The following is a 26,118-nucleotide window of genomic DNA, read 5'->3' on the forward strand; positions in this document are numbered from 1 at the left end:
CCATCTTTATGTAGAACAATTTTTTTTTCCAGATCCAGATGAGGTGCCAGACGTGTGATAGCGATAACACCAAATTTTACACACCTGCTCCCCATTCACACCTGAGACCTTGTAAAATTAATGAGCCGCATGACACTGGGGAGGGAAAATAGCTAATTTGGCACAATTTGCCCATTTTCACTTAGGGGGGTAGTCACTTTTGTTGCCATCAGTTTAGACATTAATGGCTGTGTGTTGAGTTATTTAGGAGGACACACCAAATTCACACTGTTATACAGGCTGTGCACTGACTGCTTTGTATCAAAGTGTCATCTTCAGTGTTGTCCTATGAAAAGATATGCAATGTTTACAAAAATCTGAGGGGTGTACTCACTTTTATGATATACTGTATATATGTACACTGTATTAAAGTGTAATTAATCCATACACAAAGTATTAGAGTTGAAAAGGACATGGTCACATGTTAAAGGGTTTTCAACCCCACGTTTTTTTAAATATTTTTTATTTAAAAAAAAAAAAAAAAAAAAAAAAAAAAAAGGGAAAAACTCATGCACATGGGAAAAATGAAATATCGGTATATATTAATATCACCAATTCAACACCACTCCTTCACAGAATTTCATTTTATCACAAATGAATTTGTTTAACAATTCCAAACATAGTACACGAGTTAAAATTTTGCTTAAATCAGTTCGCAATTCAATGGCACTTTGAAAACACTGGCTAAAATGACTGATCTATGGGAGTCCAATTTGAGTCATACATTGATTTACTTTAACCTTTGAAGTCTTTGGATTTGATCTTTGTAAGCAACAGGCAATTTTAGGGCAGTTTTGCATGTCCAACATTCATGGTCCAAGAATGGACAATGATGTCCAAACTGGCTGTGGATCTGCTGACCTTGAAACAACAGCCTCACACACTCCTCAACATTAAAATTGTATCTCCAAGTACAAACACTTGTGAAATCACAGGAAACCACAGGTTCGATAGATATGCTAATGATATTGGAATTGTAAGCAGTTAAAGAGAAGAGGATGGATGAACACAGAACTTAAGACTTGCTAAAAAGCAAAAAAGAAAATGTATATCAAATGGAAAGTGGGGGCATTTCTAAAGGAGAATATAATGCTGTTTGCAGGGAATGCAGGGCATGCGTTAAAAGAGCTAAAGGCAGTAAAGAAGCGAGTCTTGAAAGGGAGACCAGAAGCAATAAAAAAAAAAAAGGATTTGGGGGGTAAGTAAAAAAAAAAAAAAAAAAGTCAAATATGCTATAGGATTTTTACAGGATGAAATGTGCATATTGTCTCTTCAGAGAGGAAGAGAACTAGAACTCTAGTGCCACCTACTGGAAGTAGCAATCCTAACAATCAATGTCGACCCTTTAACGAGCCTTGTCACATGACTTAGGATAATAGCCAAACCAGAATCTCAATTTGCAGACACTGTTTCGGGGTACTGCCCCTCGTCAGTGCAAAGTGGAGATCTGGTTTGGCTGAGTGAGATGCGTCTGACCGGGATCCAAGAAGTATTGTTTCTCCTTGCAGAGAGTGACATGATAAGCATGTCGAGGTGAGGAGACTTAAAGCCGCAATGCTCCTCTGGGAAATATGCAAATTGTCTCTTCAGAGAGGAAGAGAACTAGAACTCTAGTGCCACTTACTGGAAGTAGCAATCCTAACAATCAATGTCGGCCCTTTAACGAGCCTTGTCACATGACTTAGGATCCCGGTCAGACGCCTCTCAATTAGCCAAACCAGATCTCCACTTTGCACTGACGAGGGGCAGTACCCCGAAACACAGTGTCTGCAAATTGAGATTCGGGTTTGGATATTATCCTAAGTCATGTGACAAGGCTCGTTAAAGGGTCGACATTGACTGTTAGGATTGCTACTTCCAATAGGTGGCAATAGAGTTCTACTTCTCTTCCTCTCGGAAGAGACAACTTGCATATTTCCCAGAGGAGCATTGCAGCTTTAAGTCTCCTCACCTCGACATGCTTATCAGGTCACTCTCTGCAAGGAGTTACAGGATGAAAAGATGTTGAGAAGGCCAAACTTTTAAATTCCTAGTTTGCATGTGTTCTCTAAGATAGCACAGTGAAGATCAGTTGAGGTTACATTTGCTATCGAAGGAATAAAAGAATACACACTAGCTATAAAACAGAGAGATGGTGAGGGAACACTTAGCTAATTTAAAAGAGGTTAAATCTCCTGGTCCAGATTAATTACATCTTAGGGTATTGAAAGAGGTAGCAGAAAAAAATGCAGTCATTAGCCAGAATCTTTGAAAATTCCTGGAGAACAGGAGAAGTCTCTGAAGAATGAGAAGGCCAAATGTGGTCCCTTTCTTCAAAAAAGGAAAGAACAAGGAGCCAGGAAAGTACAGGTCAGTGAGCCTTACTTCTCTATCAGGAAAGATCTCTGAACAAATTATTCAACAGCATGTATGCAAGTACTTGGATAAGAATAGAGTAATAAACCAGGGCCAGCATGGGTTTGTAGCAAACAAATCATACCAGAGTAATCTAATTTCCTTCTATGATGGAATCAATGACTGGGTGTTAATAAATGGTTGCACATCCAAACTTGAAGAGTGTTTCAAGTGGGGTACGACAAGGATTTGCTTTGGGCCCAGTGTTGTTCAACATTTTTATAAATGATCTAGGTAAGGGAACTGAAGGTAAACTAATCAAATTTGCAGACAAAGCAAAGCTAGGAAGGATAGCTAAAGGTACCGTTACACTTAACGATTTACCAACGATCACGACCAGCGATACGACCTGGCCGTGATCGTTGGTAAGTCGTTGTGTGGTCGCTGGAGAGCTGTCACACAGACAGCTCTCCAGCGACCAACGATGCCGAAGTCCCCGGGTAACCAGGGTAAACATCGGGTTACTAAGCGCAGGGCCGCGCTTAGTAACCCGATGTTTACCCTGGTTACCATTGTAAAAGTAAAAAAAAAAAAAAAAAAAAAAAAAAAAAACACTACATACTTACATTCCTGTCGCGTCCCCCAGTGTCAGCTTCCCTGCATGGTGTAAGCACCTGCCTGAAAGCAGAGCGGTGACGTCACCGCTGTGCTCTGCTTTACGGCCGGCGCTGACACTGGGGGACGCAGGGAAGCTGACGCTGAGGGAACGTGACAAGAATTTAAGTATGTAGTGTTTTTTTTTTACTTTTACAATGGTAACCAGGGTAAACATCGGGTTACTAAGCACGGCCCTGCACTTAGTAACCCGATGATTACCCTGGTTACCAGTGAAGACATCGCTGAATCGGCGTCACACGCCGATTCAGCGATGTCAGCGGGTGATCCAGCGACGAAATAAAGTCCTGATCATTCCCCAGCGACCAACGATCTCCCAGCAGGGGCCTGATCGTTGGTCGCTGTCACGCATAACGATTTTGTTAACGATATCGTTGCTACGTCACAAAAAGCAACGATATCGTTAACGAAATCGTTATGTGTGACGGTACCTTAACACTAGAGAATACAGAGGATTCAAAAGGATCTAGATAAGCTTGAACAATGGGTAGCAGCTAATAGAAAGGTATTTAGCAGGGAGAAATGCAAGATTCTACATCTAGGAAAGAAAAAAAGAAAATGACATTTACAGAATGGGAGGAATAGAACTAACCAACAGCACATGTGAAAAAGACTAGGGTAAACCAATAGTCCACAGACTGCACATGAGTCAACAATGCAATGCAGCAGCAAAAAATTAAAACACAGTTCTGGTATGTATTAAGAGAACTATAGAGTCTAAATCACATGAAGTAATTATCCCCTCTACTCTTCCTCAGTCAGGCCTCATCTGGAATACTGTGTCCAGTTCTAGGCATCACAGTCTTAAAAAATTTTTTTTGAAAAGCTGGAGCATGTCCAGAGAAGACCAACCAGAATGGTGAGCGGACTGGTTAAAGGATCTGGGAACGTTTAGTTTGCAAAAAAGAAGGCCAAGAGGATACTTAATAGCTTCTACAAATATCTGAAGGGATGTCATAGTATAGAGGGATCATCCTTATTCTCATTTGCACATGGAATAATAAGAAGCAATGGATTGAAACTGAAAGGGAGAAAATACAGATTAGATATTAGAAATAATTTTTTGACAGGGTGATCAATGAGTGGAACAAGCTGCCACAAGAGGTAGCACATTCTCCTTCAATGGAAATGTTCAAACCTCTAGAGGTTGGACAGACATTTGAGATGGTCTAGTGAATCCTGCATTGAGCAGGGGGTTGGACAAGATGATCCTGGAGGTCCCTTCCAGCTTGTACATTCTATGATTTGAAAATTTTGTTTCCATTTTCTTAAATCATTTTCATAATACTTAAATTTTTCAGCATCAAGTATGAACGTCACACAGAAATACAGGCACTTACACACCTTGGCTGTCATCAATTAGGTTAATAATTGTTGTCCGAGTAATGTTCTGATACGCTGAATGGGACTTGGGAAAGCAAATTATCATAATCCACTGTTGGCAGCTCTCTTTGCAATTGGTGACCAGTGACATTCCAGAAGTGCTTGATGTGAGACAATGCAGACCATGGTAGCAAGCTTTGGCCATGCAGGCTACTCATAGCAGCAACAACAATATGCGGCCTGGTGTGAAGTTAAAAGTCCTCTTCATTTCATTGCCCACATGGTCTCCAGACTAATCTCTAGCGATCACTGCCTTCAAGACAAAAGCAGGATTCATTGCTGAAAAGGATAGGCCTCCATTGTCGTCTTGTTCTGTAACAAGATATCGGTGCCGTGAGGTCAACGGAACACCTGAAGCTGGATGTATGGCTCATAGCTCAATGTCGTACAAAGGCCTTCTGATGGTTCTTGTAGACACTACTCTAGGCCTTAGGCTTGGAATTTGAGATCTAATCTCACTTGCAGGACAGAATGGATCATAACTCACAGTCCTTTGAATCTGACGTGGGTAATTTCATGAAGATGCCTTCGTGAAGAAATATCAAACTGGTCCTACTACCGGCATTATGGTGTTCGGCGGCATAATGTACTAAAAATGGACATTGATCAGTTACCGTAATTTCATTTGGTCATGGAACCAAAAGGTATAGTCATTTCAACAGTATCCCAGGAGGCATCTTCAATAACACCATGCCCCACATACTTATGCTACTTTTAGTGGCCTAAATGTGCTATCAAGCCTTCAGCGTGTCTGCACTTGTCTTCTATTGAGCATATCTGGGACATCAGTGGTCTGCAATTGCAAAGGGACCTGCCAGCAGAAAATCTTGATGATCTGCATGCTCAAGTGCATTCAGTGTGGCAAAACATTTCTCAACCATTTATTACCTCATTAACAGCAGCCAAGCCATGTAAGGGCTTGCATTTCTGTGCATCGCATTCATACTCTATACTGAATAAATCAAGAGGTTTTGAATATTTTGTTTCCACTTCATCATTTGTAGAGCATTATATGTCTACCAATTCTATAGTTTTCTTAATCTTATTACTTTTCTTTCTTGATGTTGCATTTTTAATATTGCGGAGAGTAGATGTATGGTAAATAAGGCTGTTGAGTTTGGGTCAGGAGACAAGAGGCCAGTTAGGACATTGTTGCTGTCCATATTGGACCATGAATGACGGACTTGTGTAACCAGTCTCATACATTGCCTTCCTAAATAACTAACTGGTAGCTGTTACAGATACAATAGAGCTGTCTGGTCACAGTCACCATCTCTACAGGTTCACCATCTCATATTACACTTGCTGCTCTTACATCTCTCAAGTAGGCTAACACTATTACAGCCAAAGCTGCTATAAACACATGAATTTATTAGCCAGCAAGTTCCCGCTTTTAAAAGTTTGCAATACCTGTTTTCCTTCAGTGCATATTAGCGAGAGAAGTGCATGTGTGTAGTATTTAGATACTTCGCGTACTCGGTCTCATATTTGAAAAAACAAATGGGATTGCGCAGAATGTTACCCAACAGCACTGAGCACCTTTATAATGATATGTATATAATATACCTCTATATCTACATATAATATCTTGTTTTTGCTCCCATTTTTCATGAACTGAACTCAAAGATCTCAAATATGGTTTACAAATTTGTGTAAATCTATCTGTGTTTAGTGAGCGCTTCTCCTTTGCCGAGGTAATCCATCCACCACACCGGTATGGCATATCAAGATGCCGATTAGACATGATTATTGCACAGATGTGCCATAGGCTGGCCACAATATAAGGCCACTCTCCAATATTCAGTGTCATCACACAGCACAATGCCACAGATGTAGCAAGTTTTGAGGGAACGTGCAGTTGGCATGCTGACCTCAGGAATATAAATCAAAGCTGATGCCCTTGAATTGAATGTTCACTTCTCTAACACAAGCCGTTTCCAAAGGCGATTCAGAGAATTTGGCAGTACATCCATCTGGCCTCACAACTGCAGACGACATGTGACCACACCAGCCCAGGACCTCAACATCCAGCATCTTCACCTCCAAGATTATCGTAGACGAGCCACCCGTCAGCTGCTGCAACAATTGGCATGCATAACCAAAGAATTTCTGCACAAACTATCAGAAACACTCTTCGGAAAGCTCATCTGCATGTTCGTCATCTCCATCTAACTGAAGTTCTTCGTCGTATAGACATAAGTGGGCAAATGAAATGGTCACATTCGATGGTGTCTGGCACGTTGGAGAGGCGTTCTCTTCGTGGATGATTCCCGGTTTTCACGGTACAGGGTAGATGTGTATGGTGTCGTGTGGGTGAATGGTTTGCTGATGACAACGTTATAAGTCGAGTTGCCAATGATGGCGGTGGGGTTATAGTATGGGAGGGCGTATGTTATGGATAACGAACACCGATGCAATTTATTGATGCAATTTTGAATGCTCAGAGATACTGTGACGAGATCCTGAGGCCCAGTGCAGAATGATAATGCACAGCTCCATGTTGCAAGATCTGTACACAATTCCTGGAATCTGAAAACATCCCAGCGCTTGCATGGCCAGCATACTCACGGGACAGGTCACCCATTCAGCATGTTTGGGATGCTCTGGATCGGCATATACGACAACATGCTCAAGTTACTGCTAATATCCAACAACTTCTCACAGCCATTGAAGAGGAGTGGGCCCACATTCCATAGGCCACAGTCAACAGCCTGATCAACAGCATGCAAAGGACACTGGTTTTCTGACACCCCCACCCCCCATCCCAGAACCCACCCAATACTGTAAAACTGCACATTTTAGACTGGCCAGCCTAAGGGACACTGTGCAGTAATCATGCAGTCAAATCAACATCTCGATATGCCATACCGGTGAGATGGATGGATTATTTTGGCAAGGGAGAAGTACTTACTAACACAGATGTAGACACATTTGTGAACAATATTTGAGAGAAAAACACCTTTTGTGTATATAGAAACTCTCCAGCTCATGAAAAATGAGAGCAAAACATTTTATATTTTTGTTCAGAATACAGTGGCATATAAAAGTTTGGGAACCCCTGGTCAAATTTACTGTTATTGTGAACAATTAAGTAAGTTGAAGATGAAATGATACACACCATATATACTCTAGTATAAGCCGAGAATTTCAGCCCATTTTTTTGGGCTGAAATTGCCCCTCTCGGCTTATACTTGAGTCATACCCAGGGGTCGGCAGGGGAGGGGGAGCAGCAGCTGTGTAATACTCACCTGCTCCTGGCGCGGTCCCTGCATGTCCCTGGTTCTCCGGATGCCGGCAGCTTCTTCCTGTGTTGAGCAGACACATGGTACCGCTCATTACAGTAATGAATATGGACACGACTCCACTCCCATAGGGGTGGAGCCACATATTCATTACTGTAATAAGCGGTACCATGTGGCCGCTCAATACAGGAAGAAGCTGTCAGCGCCCGGAGAACCAGGGACCGCACCAGGAGCAGGTGAGTATAACAGGGCATTGTGCGATATTCACCTGTCCGCATTCCACCGCTGCTCCATCTTCCGCGTCCTCTGCAGTGACACTCAGGTCAGAGGGCACAATGATGTGATTAATGTGCGCGCCGCCCTCTGCCTGAACTTCAGCGCAGAAGACGCAGCGGTGCCCGGCAGTGGAACGCGGAAAGGTGGCTATAGCAAGTGCTGGGGGCCTGAGCGATGAGAGGTGAGAGTATGTGATTTTTTTTTTTTATATCGCAGCAACAGCATATGGGGTAAAGGTCTCTATGGAGCATCTTATGGGGCCATAATCAGCATTTGTGGAGCATTATATGGGGTAAATGTCTGTATGGAGCATCTTATGGGGCCATAATCAGCATTTGTGGAGCATTATATGGGGCAAATGTCTGTATGGAGCATCTTATGGGGCCATAATCAGCATTTGTGGAGCATTATATGGGGCAAATGTCTGTATGGAGCATCTTATGGGGCCATAATCAGCATTTGTGGAGCATTATATGGGGCAAATGTGTGTATGGAGCATCTTATGGGGCCATAATCAGCATTTGTGCAGCATTATATGGGGCATATTTTAATATGGAGCATATTATGGGGCCCATCATGAACTGTATGGAGAATTATATGATTATATGGGGCTCCTGATTCAATATGGATATTCGCATTATATGGGGCAAATGTCTGTATGGAGCATCTTATGGGGCCATAATCAGCATTTGTGGAGCATTATATGGGGCAAATGTCTGTATGGAGCATCTTATGGGGCCATAATCAGCATTTGTGGAGCATTATATGGGGCAAATGTGTGTATGGAGCATCTTATGGGGCCATAATCAGCATTTGTGCAGCATTATATGGGGCATATTTTAATATGGAGCATATTATGGGGCCCATCATGAACTGTATGGAGAATTATATGATTATATGGGGCTCCTGATTCAATATGGATATTCAAAAACACAACCCACTGAGGTCTCAATTAATTTTACTTTTATTGGTATCTGTTTTGATTTTTCACATTTACCGGTAGCTGCTGCATTTCCCACCCTAGGCTTATACGAGTCATTACGTTTTCCCAGTTTTTGTGGCAAAATTAGGGGTCTCTGCTTATGCTCGATCATATACACACACACACACACACACACACACACACACACACACACACATATATATTCATTCATTCATCCTTTACATTTTGTAAATAGGCCGATGCAAAAGGTTGGGCACTCTGCATGGTTAGTACCTAGCAGCACCCCCTTCAAAAATTATCACAGCTTGTAAACGCTTTTTGTAGCCAGCCAAGAGTCTTTCAATTCTTGAGCGAATTTCATCCATTCTTCCTTGGAAATTTCTTCCAGCTCTGCGAGATTACTGGGTCATCTTGCAAGCACTGCAGACATGAGGTATAGCTGTAGATTTTCAATGATGTTCAGATCAGGGGACTGTGAGGGCCATTATAAAACCTTCAGCTTGCGCCTTTTGAGGTAGTCTATTGTGGATTTTGACGTGTTTAGGATCATCATCTACTTGTAGAAGCCATCCTCCTTTCATCTAAAGCCTTTTCACACATGGTGTTATGTTTTCATCAAGAATTTGTTGAAATTTCGTTCCTCCCTCTACCCATGAAATGGTCCTGTGCCATTGGCTGCACCACAATCCCAAAACATGATTGACCCACCCCCATGCTTAATGGTTGGCAAGATATTCTTCCCCTGAAATTCTGTGCCCTTTTTTCTCCACACAACTTTGCTTATTGTTGCCAAAGAGTTCTATTTTAACCACTTCGGTCCACAGGACTTGTTTCCAAAATGCATCAGGCTTGTTTAGATGTTCTTTTCAGACTTTAATTACATTTTGGACTGATGAAACAGCAACTTGAAACTGCTGAGCCATCTTCTTATAGCCTTCTCCTGCTTTGTGGGCTTCCACTATTTTCATTTTCAGAGTGCTATGGAGATGCTTAGGAGAACTCATGGCTGCTGTTTTTGGCACAAGGTTAGAGGAGCCTGTGTTTTTATAAAGCTGGGAGGTTTGCATCACCTGGCCTTTTCGAATGTTGATAGTGAACAAGCCATAACACCAAGAGGCTAATTAAGGTCTGAAACCTTGGTAAAAGTTATCTGAGCAAACAAATCTCACTTTCAAACTTTTGCATTGGTCCATTTTCCTTTTTGCAATTTTTATAATGAAAAAAAAAAAAAAAACTACAGTATTTTTTTGTTTGCCTAAAATAGAAAGGAAATGTATCATCTTCAACTTCCGGCCTTTCAGAGATCATCAACGTGATGAACTGTTCACAATAACATGTAATTTTGACCAGAAGTGCATATAGAGACAGTGTGGTGCATATTCTAGGGGGTTATTAAAACACCACTCCACATTTTTTTTATTTTTTTTATTTCAGCGCTGAAGTATTGCTACTAATCCAAGTTTTGTGACCCTAGTATCATACTCACCAGCTGCTGTCTTCAACTCTTCCCGATGCCACTCCAGTCCCACGCCGCCATATTAGGACCGCAACTTCTGACTGGCCTGAAGTCAGAGGTAACAGTCACAACACAAGCTCTCAAAGTAAGTCTGAGTCCCTCGTTCTGGCTCTCATGGAGACTTACATTGAGTAGGGACTTGCGGATCAGCCAGCAAACCCTGGAGCGATCTGCAAATCACAAACTTCTGGAGACCGGCTGGAGCAGCGCTGATGACAGATGAAGATGGTGGCTAGTAAGAATGATACTAAGTGCAGGGAACACCACTCCAGCACTGCAATTAAAAGGAAAACAGTGGAGTGCTGCTTTAAGCAGGCCCCTGAAGACGAGCTTTAAAAAGAGTACCGATCACAAATCTGGGGCCCTTTTTATTTAATAAGAGAGAGTGGCCCCAGATTGGGAGTTAATAAATATAAGTTAGTGTGAAAACCCCTCCTAGTGCCCCCTGAAAGGGCCCTACTTTCTACTAAAGTTGGTCTCAAACTTATGGGATACTGACATGCAAAACAGGATCATAAAACCTTCTGTGGCCACTCTGACAGTGAAACAATGAAGCCGTGCTCTGTGCGCTAATCCAGTGCTGCCGCATACTTTAATAAGCAGTTACAGAATGGTGACATCATTAGAGACGTTGGGTGACAACTCCGTAAAGTGCACTGAGGCGCTGGGTAAGTACAAAGGGCGAGGTATCACTCACACAGAGCGCCAGCGGAGGAATGTGCATGTCAGGATCCCTCAACATAGAAGTCTCTACCATAGTTGGGCCTTTTTGGAAGGAATTGAGAGCACTTATGAGCAGGAAATTATTAGTTTCTATAATCGCCAGTCTGGCCTAGATTGATGATGGGCGCTCTTTAAAGAGAATCTATCACCAGGTTTTTGCCACCTTATCTGAGACAAAGGAGGTGAAAATGTCACACATTAATGTAAAGTAAAAAAAAAAAAATTATTAAATAGTGTAAATAATTAAAAACACTTAAAAAGAGGAACAAAAAAAACCTGACATGGTGGTGACAAACTGGCTGCGTTGTCCCATGGATGGGTAGCCATATTCCTCTCACAGTAAACCCATGTCAGATAATATTATGACTGTGTTACTTGTTTTTTTTTCAGCAGCTTAGTCATTGATATTCTTGTAGGTCCATTTCCATATGTACGCCTTTCTCTCTCTGTATACTCATATGAGTGGCCCTATACTTATTACCATTGTTATATATTTCTGTCACTGATTTTATTTACACAGAGCCAGATTACAATACATGAGTACGTATACCAGGGGTCCCCAACTCCAGGCCTCGAGGGCCGCCAACAGTGCAGGTTTTCAGGATTTCCTTAGTATTGCACAGGGGTGGGAATCATCACCTGTGCAGATGATCACATTACCACCGATGCAATACTAAAGAAATCCTGAAAACCTGCACTGTTGGCGGCCCTCGAGGCCTGGAGTTGGGGACCCCTGACGTATACTGTTTGGGATATTAGCCAATTCAGCTACTGAGACATACTACATGACTATTATTCTTATGTTTTCCACAGTCCATCTAACTCATTGCAGCCATTTTGTCAACACCATGTTAGTTTTGTCCTTTGTAAGGGTTTTAACTATACTATTTAACAAATGAGACATTTATACTTCACATTAGTATGCTTTTTTTGTACAAACAGGGGTGTGGCTCCCCCTTTTTTGGCTGTGTATTCCATCAATAGATTTCCACAGTCAGGTGTTGAAACAGTCAGATTTGGGTACTGCTCTGACCCCATCTATTTTGAGGCCTGCTGGCACGTATCAAAGAGCTCCAAGAGTTCGCTAATTGGGTACACCTTGTCAGAGTTGGCGTTTACGCTCTTTTGATCAAAATAGTGTCAGCTGGGTATCCTATGCCATTTACATGAACTATTACTGATCATTTACTTTGTGCAGGCTATTTGAGCAATTGCTTCTATTCTCTTTAAAGTGAACCTGTCACCAGTTTTGGTCGATACGAGTTACGGCCACCATCTTTCAGGTCTTATATACAGCATTCTATAATTCTGTATTCTATAATAGCCATACCTCACGTCAGCCAAACCGGGTGACAGGTTCACTTTAGTCTATTGACCTATATAAGTGGAAAATAAAGTAGTCACGATGACCCAAATTTCTGTTACCTGTCAATGTAGCGTGTTGAAGTAGTTTTCATAAAATCAGTGCTTATCGGCTGCAGCAAGAGCTGAGTTCTCGTATTCAAGAAAGGCTAGAGCCCCAACCTCCCACTGATGATTGACAGCGGTTTTCCCCCATGCAGAGCATCGGGAGACAGGAGTCAATCAGCGGCTGGGATTCTGGTGGAGCGGACTCACGAATATCCAGGATTGGGCTAGTTTCACATTTGCATTGGGGAGGGCGGCGTAGTTCCTCCATTAAGCCCCGCCCACTGCCACACCTCTTCCATACAGCTCCGCCAACGTCGGCATGCGTCCTGCGTACCTATCTTTAACATTGGGTACGCAGGCCATGTGAATGTACGAGTGTCTCCACATGTGTCGTTTTGACGCTGCGCCGACTGCAACATGTTGCATTTGACGCAGTTCGATGCAGCGTCAAAACGACGCATGCGGAGGCATCCGCATACAGTCGCATGGCCTGCGTACCCAATGTTAAAGGACATTACCCAGGACGCATGCCGACGTAGGCGTAGCTGCATGGAACAGGTGTGGCAGTGGGCGGGGCTCAACGGAGGAACTACGCAGCCCTCTCCAATGCAAATATGAAACCAGCCTTAGTGAGCACGTGCACATCACTGAGCAAACTACAGTGCTTGGCTCAGCACGAACCTGGTGTAATTACCTTTAACAAAGCTCCAATCCAATATCTGATAATTTATGATAGAGACATAAACGAGAGAACAAAACATGTTTGGGCGATTACATTTCACATAGAACAGTGAGCGAGCAGTGATTACCTGAGGTGCTACATAGTATGGAGTGAACTGAGGCGTCATTAGGTCCCCCTGGTCTATTTTTGCAAAACCAAAATCACACAATTTCACTGGAGCATCCTGAAAACAAACAGGTGTTAAAGTATATGAATTTACATGGAACGGTGTAACTGGAATCTGGAACGTTTATAAAGTAGGGCTGATGAACAGCAGCATAATGGATTCATGGAAGAACCTTTACTTTTTAATTGTCCTTTTCGTTGTTATTGAAAAGTGAAGGAAGCTCCACAAATCGTTCAAAAATATATTGCCATGCGCTTAACCTGATAACAAAGTAGGTGTCAACACTTGTTTATTACTGGTTCTAGCAAAGGAAAACTTAAAGAAGTTGTGCGTTTTAAAATGTTATTTTTTCATTTGGTTGCAGACCTAGAACATAACAAATTGGGCGGTTACACAAACAGCCAAAACTACCAGGGTCCAGCGCTGTCTCACCGCCACTGAGCCGGCCTGTGCTGATCGGCACCAATGATGAAGTCATGTGTTTGTTTGTTTTTTATTAGAATATAAAATGTAATAAAAGGAAAAAAGTGAAACTTGGATATGATTTGTCATTTTAACAATATGTTAATGGAAACTTAACCGGATTATCAAAATAATCCAGGAATAAAGGAGGATTCCCAGCTACTACAAGTGTGGCAATTCCAGACCAAACACTCAACATCCACACAAACAGACTACCAATGTATACACACCAACACCCACTCATTCATTCACTCCTCCGCTTCCCACCCGGAGAAGCAGGACAATAAGATGTCACTGGTAATAAACCTCATTAGCTTAGGATGCTTTCCCACTGCGTTCATCCACCCGTTCACTGGTCCCATTGTGGCTCACGCCCAAACCACCCTCAAAACGGGATCTGTGGATCATTTTCCTGTGTTTATGCGCACTGGAGACGGACACCCAGATATAGTCTTCGATGTGTGAGTGTCCGCCTCTATTAGGCATACACGCCCCAAAATGATGCACAACAGAGCACACATTCACGGTCAGCACCATTCTAGTCTATGACCCTCTTGGCTGTTATGTTCTGGTGGCCTAGGAGCAGCATGAGACGTACTCTGGAGAAGGTGGTAACTGTACTGACCGCAAACCCTGAACTTAGCAGTGCAACTAGAAGTAGCCGTGGGGGGTACCCAACACTCCCTAGACCCCTCGACACAGCCTAAGAACTAACTTCCCCTAAAGACAGAAACGGGAAAACTATCTTGCCTCAGAGAAAATCCCCAAAGGATAGACAGCCCCCCACAAATATTGACTGAGAGGAGAGGGAAATAACATACGCAGACATGAAATCAGGATTTAGCATAGGAGGCCATTCTAGCTAAAAAGAAAGAATAGGACAGAGTACTATGCGGTCAGTATTAAAACACTAGAAAATATCCACCACAAAAAATACAAATCACCACATCTGACTAAAGACATGGAGGGTATATCTGCATCTCCAGAGGCACAGCTTGGCTGCAAAAAATCCTTCACAGACAAAGCTGGACAAGACAAAACATGAAAATGCACAGAACTATAAGGTCCACAGCAGGTGGACAGCAAAAACAAAGCCAGAACTTATCTTTGTTGAAATGAACAGCAAAACAGGAGAGACCAGGTAAGGATGTGAATCCTACAAAAACAATGGACAACTGGTACTGACTAAAGGATAAAGCAGGACTAAAGCAGGACTAAATAGCCCAGCCCAAATTGCAAAAAAATGGATACACCTGATAAATGCTGCGATCCAAAGACAGCAGCACTACCACTCATAACCACCGGAGGGAACCCAAGAGCAGAATTCACAACACTTGGCGCAAACTCCTGAATCCTGTTTGGTGGGGGGTTCGAACGTAAGCTCCAGTGGTACCAGTGAACGGGTGCCTAAACGCAGTGGGAAAGCACCCTAGTAATCCCGGGGGCTGCCCCAACAGCATTTGTAACCTCAGACTTAATCCAGAGTGACCCTCTCACTTTTATTTGGACATATAAAGTCCTTAGTAGAACAGAACATTTATATAACTAGATTAAGCCAATGGGACGAGGAATGTCTGTTTACTTCCATATCATTTTGACCACTTTCCTGGCAGAGAAAAGAAAAATGCAAAAGAAAAGTCAAGTGTAAGAATTCTGGATCAAATCATCATCCCAACGGAGACATTTGTGGGGCGCCGACACGGGAACTGAAAATGGATATGCATGAAGAGGATCATCTCTGACCAGAAAAGTGAGAGCATGGTGGCATGTAGAAAAGGAGCCTTAACCACATCTAAAGCAAATATCTAACACAGACATGCCCATTTTCTGCAGACTAGTGGGGGTGTAGTAAACCATGTAGTGTATGAATCTATATTGTATCGGAATATCTTTTGAACGCATTACAAAAGGCAGAAAGGAGTCTCCAACTTCTCCCCAATCACCATCCTCAAGGTCCAGTATATGGCCCATCCACTAAACCAGGGCATATGAAAAGGGTTTAAGGGAAGATGTAGAGATATAGTATATAAAGGTTTAGCCAGGTCTGTCAACCTCAACAACTCCAGCTTAGTGTAACCAAATTGTATTTGGTGGCAGCCAAACTGTGCAGAGTTAAAGGTTGGGAAGATGGAGCAGTCAATAATTAGCCCAAATACCACAGGCTAAGTCTTCCCCAAATTATACCAAAGGGGTGATCTAGCCAACATGGTAGATGCCTGTTGTGCCATAAGGTAGTATGAGGGGAGCTAACAGTGCTTTGGCCAACACCCATGCTGAGCCACCACTTTATGGGGCCATTGTTTAGGGTTACACAGGTTGCTATATACGTAAATGAAATTAGACACACTCTCATAAGAGCCAAGGAGGTCTCCGTATAAAGGTGTGGATGTCACTCATATCCAAGTCTAGCCACCAGTTTGCATCCACCAATTGTGCTGCCAGATAATACATTTTTGGAGCTGCTAGATCTCCAGACCCCTTCGGGACCTGCAAGGTCGTGAGTCTGAATTTAGGGGATCGGTCCTGCCAGTAGAATGAACATGAAATTGTATCAAGACCATGGAAGTACTCCAAGGGGAGGAAAATGGGAAATAATGAAAATTGGGAAGACATCACTGTAAAGATATTAATTCTACCTATTGGGAATAAAGGGAGACCAGAACATACCATCTTTCATTATTCTCAGTAGCCTCTAACAGAAGTGTCTAAGTTTCATAGCCTAAACTGCTATAGAACATGAAGATCTGTACCCCAAGATATTTACGGTAAACTAAAAAGACACAGACCAGCTCACCCAGGATATTGTCCAGCGGTGTGGGTGGAAATCTGAGCCAGCCTTAGAAAGGGGGTCAATTTTGCCCATTTAACTTTCAATTCAGAGAATATTCCAATTTTCTCTATGGAACCTAAAAAAAGCAGTCAGGGAAGGACCCGAATCTGTTCCATATACTGGTGTGTGGTCTGTTTAAAGATACCGTTTCAACTGTGTCACCCTCTGCACACCTACAGTACATGAAGACTGATGTATATCAACCTCCAAGGGCGCAATAGCCAGTGCAAGCAAAAGAGGAGACGGCTCAACCCTGTCTGGTACTCTTCCTGGGAGAAATGTGCTAGATATATTCAAGTCAGTATGGACTCGAGCCTGCAGGGAATCAAAGCCGAATCCAAAGTAAAAACTTGTGCCTACTACCTACTGTCCTGAGGAGCCCCCAAAGGTACGGCCACTCAATATACAAGTATCAAGGGATACCAGGTTTTGCTCTAAATAAACAGCAGCAATAATTAAAAAAAGACATATATTGAATCAGATATAATATCACATCCCTTAGTCTTATGGACAGTATTTTGCCAAAAATATTAAATATCAGAGGAACAAAGACATCAGATGAGGAGTCTGGGGACCGAGGGTCTTTAGAATAGCCACTAACAGAGCTTCCCCCATTGAGGCTGGATGATTACTCAAATCCTGCATAGTGATACAAGGTTTAAGAAGTAGTGGGAACAACGCCTCTATACAGAGTTCATATTCATCCAGCTCAGGGGTCCTACCTGAATGAAGGGAATAGCCTCCATTATCTAATTTTTAGTAATGGAGGAGTCAAGCAATGAGCACGTTGATGTCATGTCTATAGTGCAAGTGAGCGCTGCAGACAATCACTGGGCTCAGCAGCTGGTAGAGGGGAAGCACTGGACCAAGAGAATGTGAGTATCAATTTGTATCGGAAAGGGCTCATGTAAAGGTTTGGTTTAATTCTGCCACTTACATATTCTTGGTTTGAGATGGGAAGAACCAGGGACCGCCAGGTACCAGAACATTCCTAAATAGTTACCTTGGCACAGGGTCACTACACAGACACCTGTTTTCATGCTAGAAAGGCCTATGTCAATCTTCGCTTTCTGACCAAAGACACCGGGGGGAGTAGGATGGAACATTTTGGATTAGATTAAGAACAGTTGAGTCCAAATGAAACTGTAGAATATGCAGCAGGAAGTCTGCGCCCACCCATCTGTTCTCCGAGGCCGGGGGTTGGGTGGAAGCAGGTTTATTTTTATTGCACATCTTTTGACATTGTGTTTGTTCACTGCTGATATCATTTGGTATGTTGTCCATCTTTTACTATCCTGTATATTTTTCTTTTTTGTAAACGATATTATTTCATTTAGCCGATGTGTGTGAATCCATTTAGTCTGCCTTATTTGAAAACATTATAAAACACAGTTTGTTATTTTGAAGGTCTGCAACGCTATGAAAAAATAGAATTTTAATATTGACAACCCCTACAATGAGAGCCTGTCACTCCGGAATAGGTCAAAAAAAGGCCAAAAGTTTGGTACACCATTAAGCCTCCATATTTGCATATTGAGGGCCTTTCCCTGCTTATGAATGATGTTGCTCGCTTCCTGAAGCATGTGTGCGCATGCGTACTGTCTGTGCCCGGCACCGTGTGCACACAGTGGCCGGGCACGTTCTCCTTCAGGTCTTATTTCTGCTGATGCCACTCTTAAGCTGGTCACTACACTTCTGGGTATGACATTGCCAGAAAGACGACAAGGAGAACGCAGCCGTCCACTAAGTGGGCGAGGACAGGCAATGTGTGCACACATGGGCATCCGCTGGCAGCATCTGGGAAGCGGGCACAATTAATCAGACGAGGAGCAAAGCTCCCAATGCGCAAATGAGGAGGCATAATGGCGCACCACACTAGGCCATGTAAAATATCTAAAGTATGTAACTAAAGCAAATATTTAGCTAAATATTACTGGTCTGTATTACATAGGACACTGCTGGCAAGTGTCAGTGTAGGACATATCCAGATTGGTTCTTCATTCAGTTTTATGCCTAATTTACATGGAAATTACACAGTTTTCGTACAAACTTATGAGATACTTCAATATGACACACTAGGGTCTCCCTCGGTCTATTACTGCTAATGTACACATGGATTTCCTGAAAGAACTGGAAGGAGAAGTGTAGAATAACTCCAGTGGACAGTGGAAATTACAAGATTTTACATTTTTTAATACAGAGTGTGATATTTAGTTTGCGAGCCCCATCGGGGACAGCAATGATAATGTGTAGAAAAACTGTAAATAGCTGCGAAATTTGTTGGCGCTATATAAATAAAGAGATTATTATTATTATTATTATTATTATTATTATGTGGAAAAAAAAAACAACAAAAATTAACGTCAATCGATCAGCATGTTTTAGCTATTTAATCCGAGAGCAGCATAATGTAGAGACAGAAAGCCTGATTCCAGTGATTTGCCAATTATTAGGCTGTGTGGTGCAGTTACAATACAATCAGTGTTTTATCAGCAGGAGATTATCACTTCCAGACTGGGTCGCTTGCAAGCCAGTCCAGCTAAACTTTGTAACCCCGCCCCCACAACTGACTGGCAGCTTGCTGATAATGTACAGCAGGGGTCCCCAACCTGTAGCTCGCGAGCCACATGTGGCTCGCCTGCTCCTGATATGTGGCTCGCCGACAGTCACCGGAAAGAAGACTTAAGTCCCCAGGGAGCTGCCCCACCGCCTGTAATACCCGTCCCGCCGATGGTAATATGCCGCCCCTCCTGTGTCAATCACTGACTGCATTCACTCCTGGGCAGTAGTCACTGTGCTCTATTGAAGCCGCACAAAGTCTCGCGAGACTTCACAAATCTCGCAAAACTTTGGTTACTGCGGCTTCAATAGAGCACAGTGACCCGCACCACCAGGGCTGCCATCAGGGCATTACTAACTGGCGTATGGGGCCCGATCAGCACAGGAGGCCCACATCGGGCCCCGTCTCTTCTGCTGATCGCGCCCCAGCGGCAGGCTTCTACTCCATGCAGTCCGAGACGCAGGATCAGTTACTCTATTGCAGTGTGGGCCCAGGCCCGCACAGCAATAGTTAAAGCCACCAGCCAATCGGAGGCTAGCAGCTGACGTCAGCGTGCACTTCACCGGCGTATGACGTTATTGTCATTCTCCAGCAAGTACGCGCTTGAGACGTCTGGAGGGATCATCATCACCGCAGGAGCGCGGCAAGGTACGAAGAAAGTTGTTTTTTTATTTTTTAAAGCAATATGTTTCACTGTCAGGATGGAGACACATGGACCATGTGTCTCCATCCATGTATCTCCATCCTGCCCGGGGCAGAATAGAGACAAGGGGGCAGAATGGAGACAAGGGGGCAGAATGGAGACAAGGGGGCAGAATGGAGACAAGGGGGCAGAATGGAGACAAGGGGGCAGAATAGAGACAAGGGGGCAGAATAGAGACAAGGGGGCAGAATAGAGACAAGGGGGCAGAATAGAGACAAGGGGGCAGAATAGAGACAAGGGGGCAGAATGGAGACAAGGGGGCAGAATGGAGACAAGGGGGCAGAATAGAGACAAGGCGGCAGAATAGAGACAAGGCGGCAGAATAGAGACAAGGGGGCAGAATGGAGACAAGGGGGCAGAATGGAGACAAGGGGGCAGAATGGAGACAAGGGGGCAGAATAGAGACAAGGGGGCAGAATAGAGACAAGGGGGCAGAATAGAGACAAGGGGGCAGAATAGAGACAAGGGGGCAGAATAGAGACAAGGGGGCAGAATGGAGACAAGGGGGCAGAATGGAGACAAGGGGGCAGAATAGAGACAAGGCGGCAGAATAGAGACAAGGCGGCAGAATAGAGACAAGGGGGCAGAATGGAGACAAGGGGGCAGAATGGAGACAAGGGGGCAGAATAGAGATAAGGCGGCAGAATGGAGACAAGGGGGCAGTATAGAGACAGTATTCTGACCACTGCTAGATCTACAGCAGAGAAAACAGGGATTGTATCAAAACTGCAACAAGCAGCCCAGTAACTGGTACATCGCTGGAATGAGGGTCTCTGCCCCTACATTATCTGCTCTCAGATTACATAAATACCTGCTGACGTATTCCTCTTAAAGTCATCACCTCGAAATGAAGTCCAATCTGCATGCACTGTGTTATAGTGGTTGGGGGGTGACTGAGCAGTTTGATATATAGTGTTGTGAGAAAATATTCTGTATAATCTGCGATTTAGTCCTCTGGACCAAAAATCCCAGAAAAAGCAATGTGTGGTCCTGACAGTGACTGACTGCTTTCTTTGTATCTGTGTGTATACAGATATAGCTGTCAGTCACTGTCAGGACCACACATTGGACCAAAAATCCCAGAAAAAGCAGAGGATTTAATGATTAAAACACAGGATATACCAAATCTTTTCTCACAAAACTATACATCAATCTACTCCGCTCCCCCTGCTTTATGACATGGTACCTGCAGGTTAGACTGCAATTTCATGGCAACAGGTTCCCTTTAATATAAAAACCTGATTTAAACAGCAGGTCATTTTCTTGTGACAAATGCACTTTAAAATGGCAAGAAACGTAAATTAAAAAATAAAAATAAAGCAAGATTATACAAATCTGTCTTCACTGCAAAAGTTTTAAACAGACAAAAATAAGGTCTTTGAAAAATCAGATATTAGGAGATCAAGCATGTTGGTTTTTAATCACACCTGATCCTTTATTCCCACACAAAACAATCCCCGGCCACAGGGGCAGCAGCTTATTCCTCTGATCCAGTCAGGAAGAATAGTTGTAGGGCTGAATAAGTATTTAGACGACAGCTTTTAGGGTACCTTTAAAGTGCATTTGCAGCTTCACCACACACTCAGATTTTAAATAAGTGACTGGTTAGCTTTATTTAAAAGTTTTGAATTTAGTTTTAGTCTGCAAACTTAAAGTTTTAGGTTTCCTGACAATGAGTTCATAACCTGCTCCTATTTTCAGATTTTTCTCTTCTGGGTTTATCACTCTCAGTAATACATGCTGGATTTGAGTTCTCCTGTACAAGCACAGCTTCATTCCTTAAGAGATTTACCATTTTAGAGCTCATGAAGGATCATGTGTTTCCCTTTTATACCTAATGCTCAAATGAGCTGCGCTCCCAAATAACGTGAACACTTTCCTCCCTCTCTCCTTTTCGATCTCCTAATTACAGAGGCAGTATGCCATGAGCAGACATCAGCGCTACAAAGCAGAACTTTGCTGGATTTACACATACTCTAAAATAGCAAAATGTTTGGACATTGATGACTTTAGGAAGTTGCTTAATTTTAAATTTAGGAATCAGAAAAGTAGTTTAAAAAAAAACCCACGATAATGCAAAAGGTATATATACAGTGGGTACGGAAAGTTTTCAGACACCTTTAAATTTTTCACTCTGTTTCATTGCAGCCATTTGATAAATTCATTTTTTTTTCATTAATGTACACTCTGCACCTCATCTTTACTGAAAAAAACAGAAATGTAGAAATGTTTGAAAATGTATTAAAAATGAAAAACTGAAATATCACATGGTCATAAGCATTCAGACCCTTTGCTCAGACACTCATTTAGGATATTTAGGTCACATGCTGTCCATTTCCTTGTGATCCTCCTTGAGATGGTTCTACTCCTTCATTGAGTCCAGCTGTGTTTAATTAAACTGATAGGACTTAAGGTACCGCCACACATAACGATATCATTAACGATATCGTTGCTTTTTGTGACGTAGCAACGATATAGTTAACGAAATCGTTATGCGTGACAGCGACCAATGATCAGGCCCCTGCTGGGAGATTGTTGGTCGCTGGGGAAAGTCCAGAACTTTATTTCGTCGCTGGACTCCCTGCTGACATCGCTGAATCGGCGTGTGTGACGCCGATCCAGCGAGGTCTTCACTGGTAACCAGGGTAAACATCGGGTTACTAAGCGCAGGGCCGCACTTAGTAACCCGATGTTTACCCTGGTAACCATTGTAAAAGTAAAAAACAAAACAAAAAAAAAAAAAAAACTACATACTTACCTTCCTGTCACGTTCCTCAGCGTCAGCTTCCCTGCGTCCCCCAGTGTCAGCGCCGGCCGGCCGTAAAGCAAAGCACAGCGGTGACGTCACCGCTGTGCTTTCCGGCCAGGCGCTTACACAGTGCAGGGAAGCTGAAGGCGAGGGACGTAACAGGAATGTAAGTATGTAGTGTTTGTTTTTTTACGTTTACAATGGTAACCAGAGTAAATATCAGGTTACTAAGCGCGGCCCTGCGCTTAGTAATCCGATGTTTACCCTGGTTACCCGGGGACTTCGGGATCGTTGGTCGCTGGAGAGCTGTCTGTGGCAGCTCTCCAGCGACCAAACAGCAACGCTGCAGCGATCCGGATCGTTGTCTAGATCGCTGCAGCGTCGCTAAATGTGACGGTACCTTTAATTTGGAAAGGCACACACCTGTCTATATAAGACCTCACAGCGCATGTCAGACCAAAAGGAGAATCATGAGGTCAAAGGAACTGGCCTAGGAGCTCAGAGACCGACAACAGAATTTCTGCAGTACTCAAGGTTCCTAAGAGCACAGTGGCCTCCATAATCCTTAAATGGAAGAAGTTTGGGACCACCAGAAGTCTTTCTAGACCTGGCCGTCCAGCCAAACTAAGCAATCGTGGGAGAAGAGCCTTGGTGAGAAAGGTAAAGCAGAACCCCAAGATCACTGTGGCTGAGCGCCAGAGATGCAGTAGGGAGATGGGAGAAAGTTCCACAAAGTCAACTATCACTGCAGCCCTCCACCAGTCAGACCTTTATGGCAGAGTGGCCAGATGGAAGCCTCTCCTCAGTGCAAGACATATGAAAGTCTGCATAGAGTTTGCTAAAAAAAAAAAAACACATGAAGGACTCCCAGACTATGAGAAATAAGGTTCTCTGGTCTGATGAGACGAAGATAGACCTTTTTGGTGATAATTCTAAGCGGTATGTGTGGAGAAAACCAGGCACTGCTCATCACCTGCCCAATACAATCCCAATAGTGAAACATGGAGGTGGGAGCATCATGCTATGGGGGTGTTTTTCAGCTTCAGGGACAAGATGACTGGCTGTAAATAGTGATGAGCGAGTGTATTCGTTACTCGAGATTTCCTGAGCACGCTCGGGTGATCTCCGAGTATTTGTAAGTGCTCGGAGATTTAGTTTTCATGGCCGCAGCTGAATGATTTACATCTGTTAGCTAGCATAAGTACATGTGGGGGTTGCCTGGTTACTAGGGAATTTCCACATGTAATCAAGCTGGCTATTAGATGTAAATCATTCAGCTGAAGTGAGGAAAACTAAATCTCCGAGCACTTCCAAACACTAGGAGGACACCCGTGCGTGCTCGGGAAATCTCGAGTAACGAGTATATTCGCTCATCACTAGTTGCTATTGAAGGAAACATGAATACGGCCAAGTACAGAGATATCCTGGATGAAAACCTCTTCCAGAGTGCTCTGGACCTCAGACGTGGCCGAAGGTTCACCTTCCAACAAGACAATGACCCTAAGTTCACTGCTAAAATAACAAAGGAGTGGCTTCAGAACAACTCTGTAATCATTCTTTACTGGCCCAGCCAGAGCCCTGACCTAAGCCCAATTGAGCATCTCTGAAGAGACCTGAAAATGGCTGTCCACCAACGTTCACCATCCAACCTGACGGAACTGGAGAGGATCTGCAAGGAAGAATGTCAGAGGATCCCCAAATCCAGGTGTGAAAAACTTGTTGCATCATTCCCAAGAAGACTCATGGCTGTACTAGCTCAAAAGGGTCTACTCAATACTGAGCAAAGGGTCTGAATACTTATGACCATGTGATATTTCAGTTTTTCTTTTCTTTTTTTTTTTTTTTTTTTAAATGTACAAAAATTTCTACATTTGTTTTTATTTTTTCAGTCAAGATGGGGTGCAGAGTGTACATTAACCCCTTAATCCCATATGACGTACTATCCCGTCAAGGTGACCTGGGACTTAATTCCCAGTGACGGGATAGTACGTCATATGCGATCGGCCGCGCTCACGGGGGGAGCGCGGCCGAGTGTCAGCTGCCTATCGCAGCTGACATCCGGCACTATGTGCCAGGAGCGGTCACGGACCGCTCCCGGCACATTAACCCCCGGCACACCGCGATCAAAGATGATCGCGGTGTGTCGGCGGTGCAGGGAAGCATCGCGCAGGGAGGGGGCTCCCTGCGGGCTTCCCTGAGACGATCGGTACACGGTGATGTACTCACCGTGTACCGAGCGTCTTCTCCCTGCAGTCCCCGGATCCAAAATGGCCGCGGGGCTGCATCCGGGTCCTGCAGGGAGCACTTCCGGGTTAGGATCAGGCTGCAGCTGCAGCTCTAATCCTGCCCGGCTGTATGTCAGATCACCGATCTGATAGAGTGCTGTGCACACAGTCAGATCGGTGATCTGTGATTTCCCCCCCGGGACAAAGTGAAAAAGTAAAAAAACAGGATTTTTGGTTGCTTACCGTAAAATCTGTTTCTCGGAGCCTTCATTGGGGGACACAGGAACCATGGGGTGTATGCTGCTGCCACTAGGAGGCTGACACTATGCAAATAAAAAAGTTAGCTCCTCCTCTGCAGTGTACACCCTACCGACAGGAAGTAGGATATTCAGTTAGTGAGAAAGCAGTAGGAGAAGCAACGTGTAAAAGAGAAAGAATAATAATATAACAATAATAAACTTTATCTACATAGCGCCAACAAATTCCACGGCGCTCCATAGATTAACAGTTTCAAACACTCAAAGAGTGTTCAAAGAACTCAAACGTAAACGGTAAACAGAGCTGTTCAACCTGGGAGGGTGCTGTGTCCCCCAATGAAGGCTCCGAGAAACAGATTTTACGGTAAGCAACCAAAAATCCTGTTTTCTCTATCGCCTTTCATTGGGGGACACAGGAACCATGGGACGTCCCAAAGCAGTCCCTGGGGTGGGAAAAAACAGACTTCCATCAAGTCCGAGGACTCACCACTGCCGCCTGCAGGATCCTTCTGCCCAGGCTGGAGTCCGCCGTAGTTCGGCGAAACGTGTAGATGGAAGACCAGGTAGCCGCTTTGCAAAGTCGTCGGCGAAGACCCCATGACGTACCGCACTGGAAGCGCCGACTGCCCGGGTAGAGTGAGCCTCTCTCAGGAGGGGGCACTCTTGTTCTTGACCCGGTAAGCTTCCAAAATAGCCGTTCTGATAGAGCGAGCAATAGTCGCCTTGGAAGCCAGCAGACCTCTACGCACGCCATCAGGGATGGCGAAAAGAGAATCCATCTTTCAGAAAGCAGCCGTGTTAGCCAGGGAGATCCTCACTGCCCTGACGAGGCCCAGCCTGTTCAACGATCGCTCCAGAGGATGAGTCGGAGCTGGACAAAAGGAAGGTAGAACGATGTCCTCGTTGAGGTGGAAAGATGAAAACCACCTCGAAAAAGGAAGGA

The 26,118-nt window shown here is 43.8% G+C and overlaps 1 protein-coding gene across 1 annotated transcript in view; it reads right to left on the minus strand.

Moving 5' to 3' along the window:
• Positions 1 to 26,118, minus strand: part of MAPKAPK5 (MAPK activated protein kinase 5) — an 87,962-nt gene that overhangs the window by 33,876 nt on the left and 27,968 nt on the right. The window contains exon 7 of the mRNA XM_069754854.1: positions 13,351 to 13,446. Within this exon, the coding sequence (XP_069610955.1) occupies positions 13,351 to 13,446 (96 nt within the window). The remainder of the gene's footprint in view (positions 1 to 13,350; positions 13,447 to 26,118) is intronic.

Source organism: Ranitomeya imitator, chromosome 1 (genome assembly GCF_032444005.1).
Source record: "Ranitomeya imitator isolate aRanImi1 chromosome 1, aRanImi1.pri, whole genome shotgun sequence".
In the NCBI taxonomy this organism is placed as follows: Eukaryota; Metazoa; Chordata; class Amphibia; order Anura; family Dendrobatidae; genus Ranitomeya; species Ranitomeya imitator.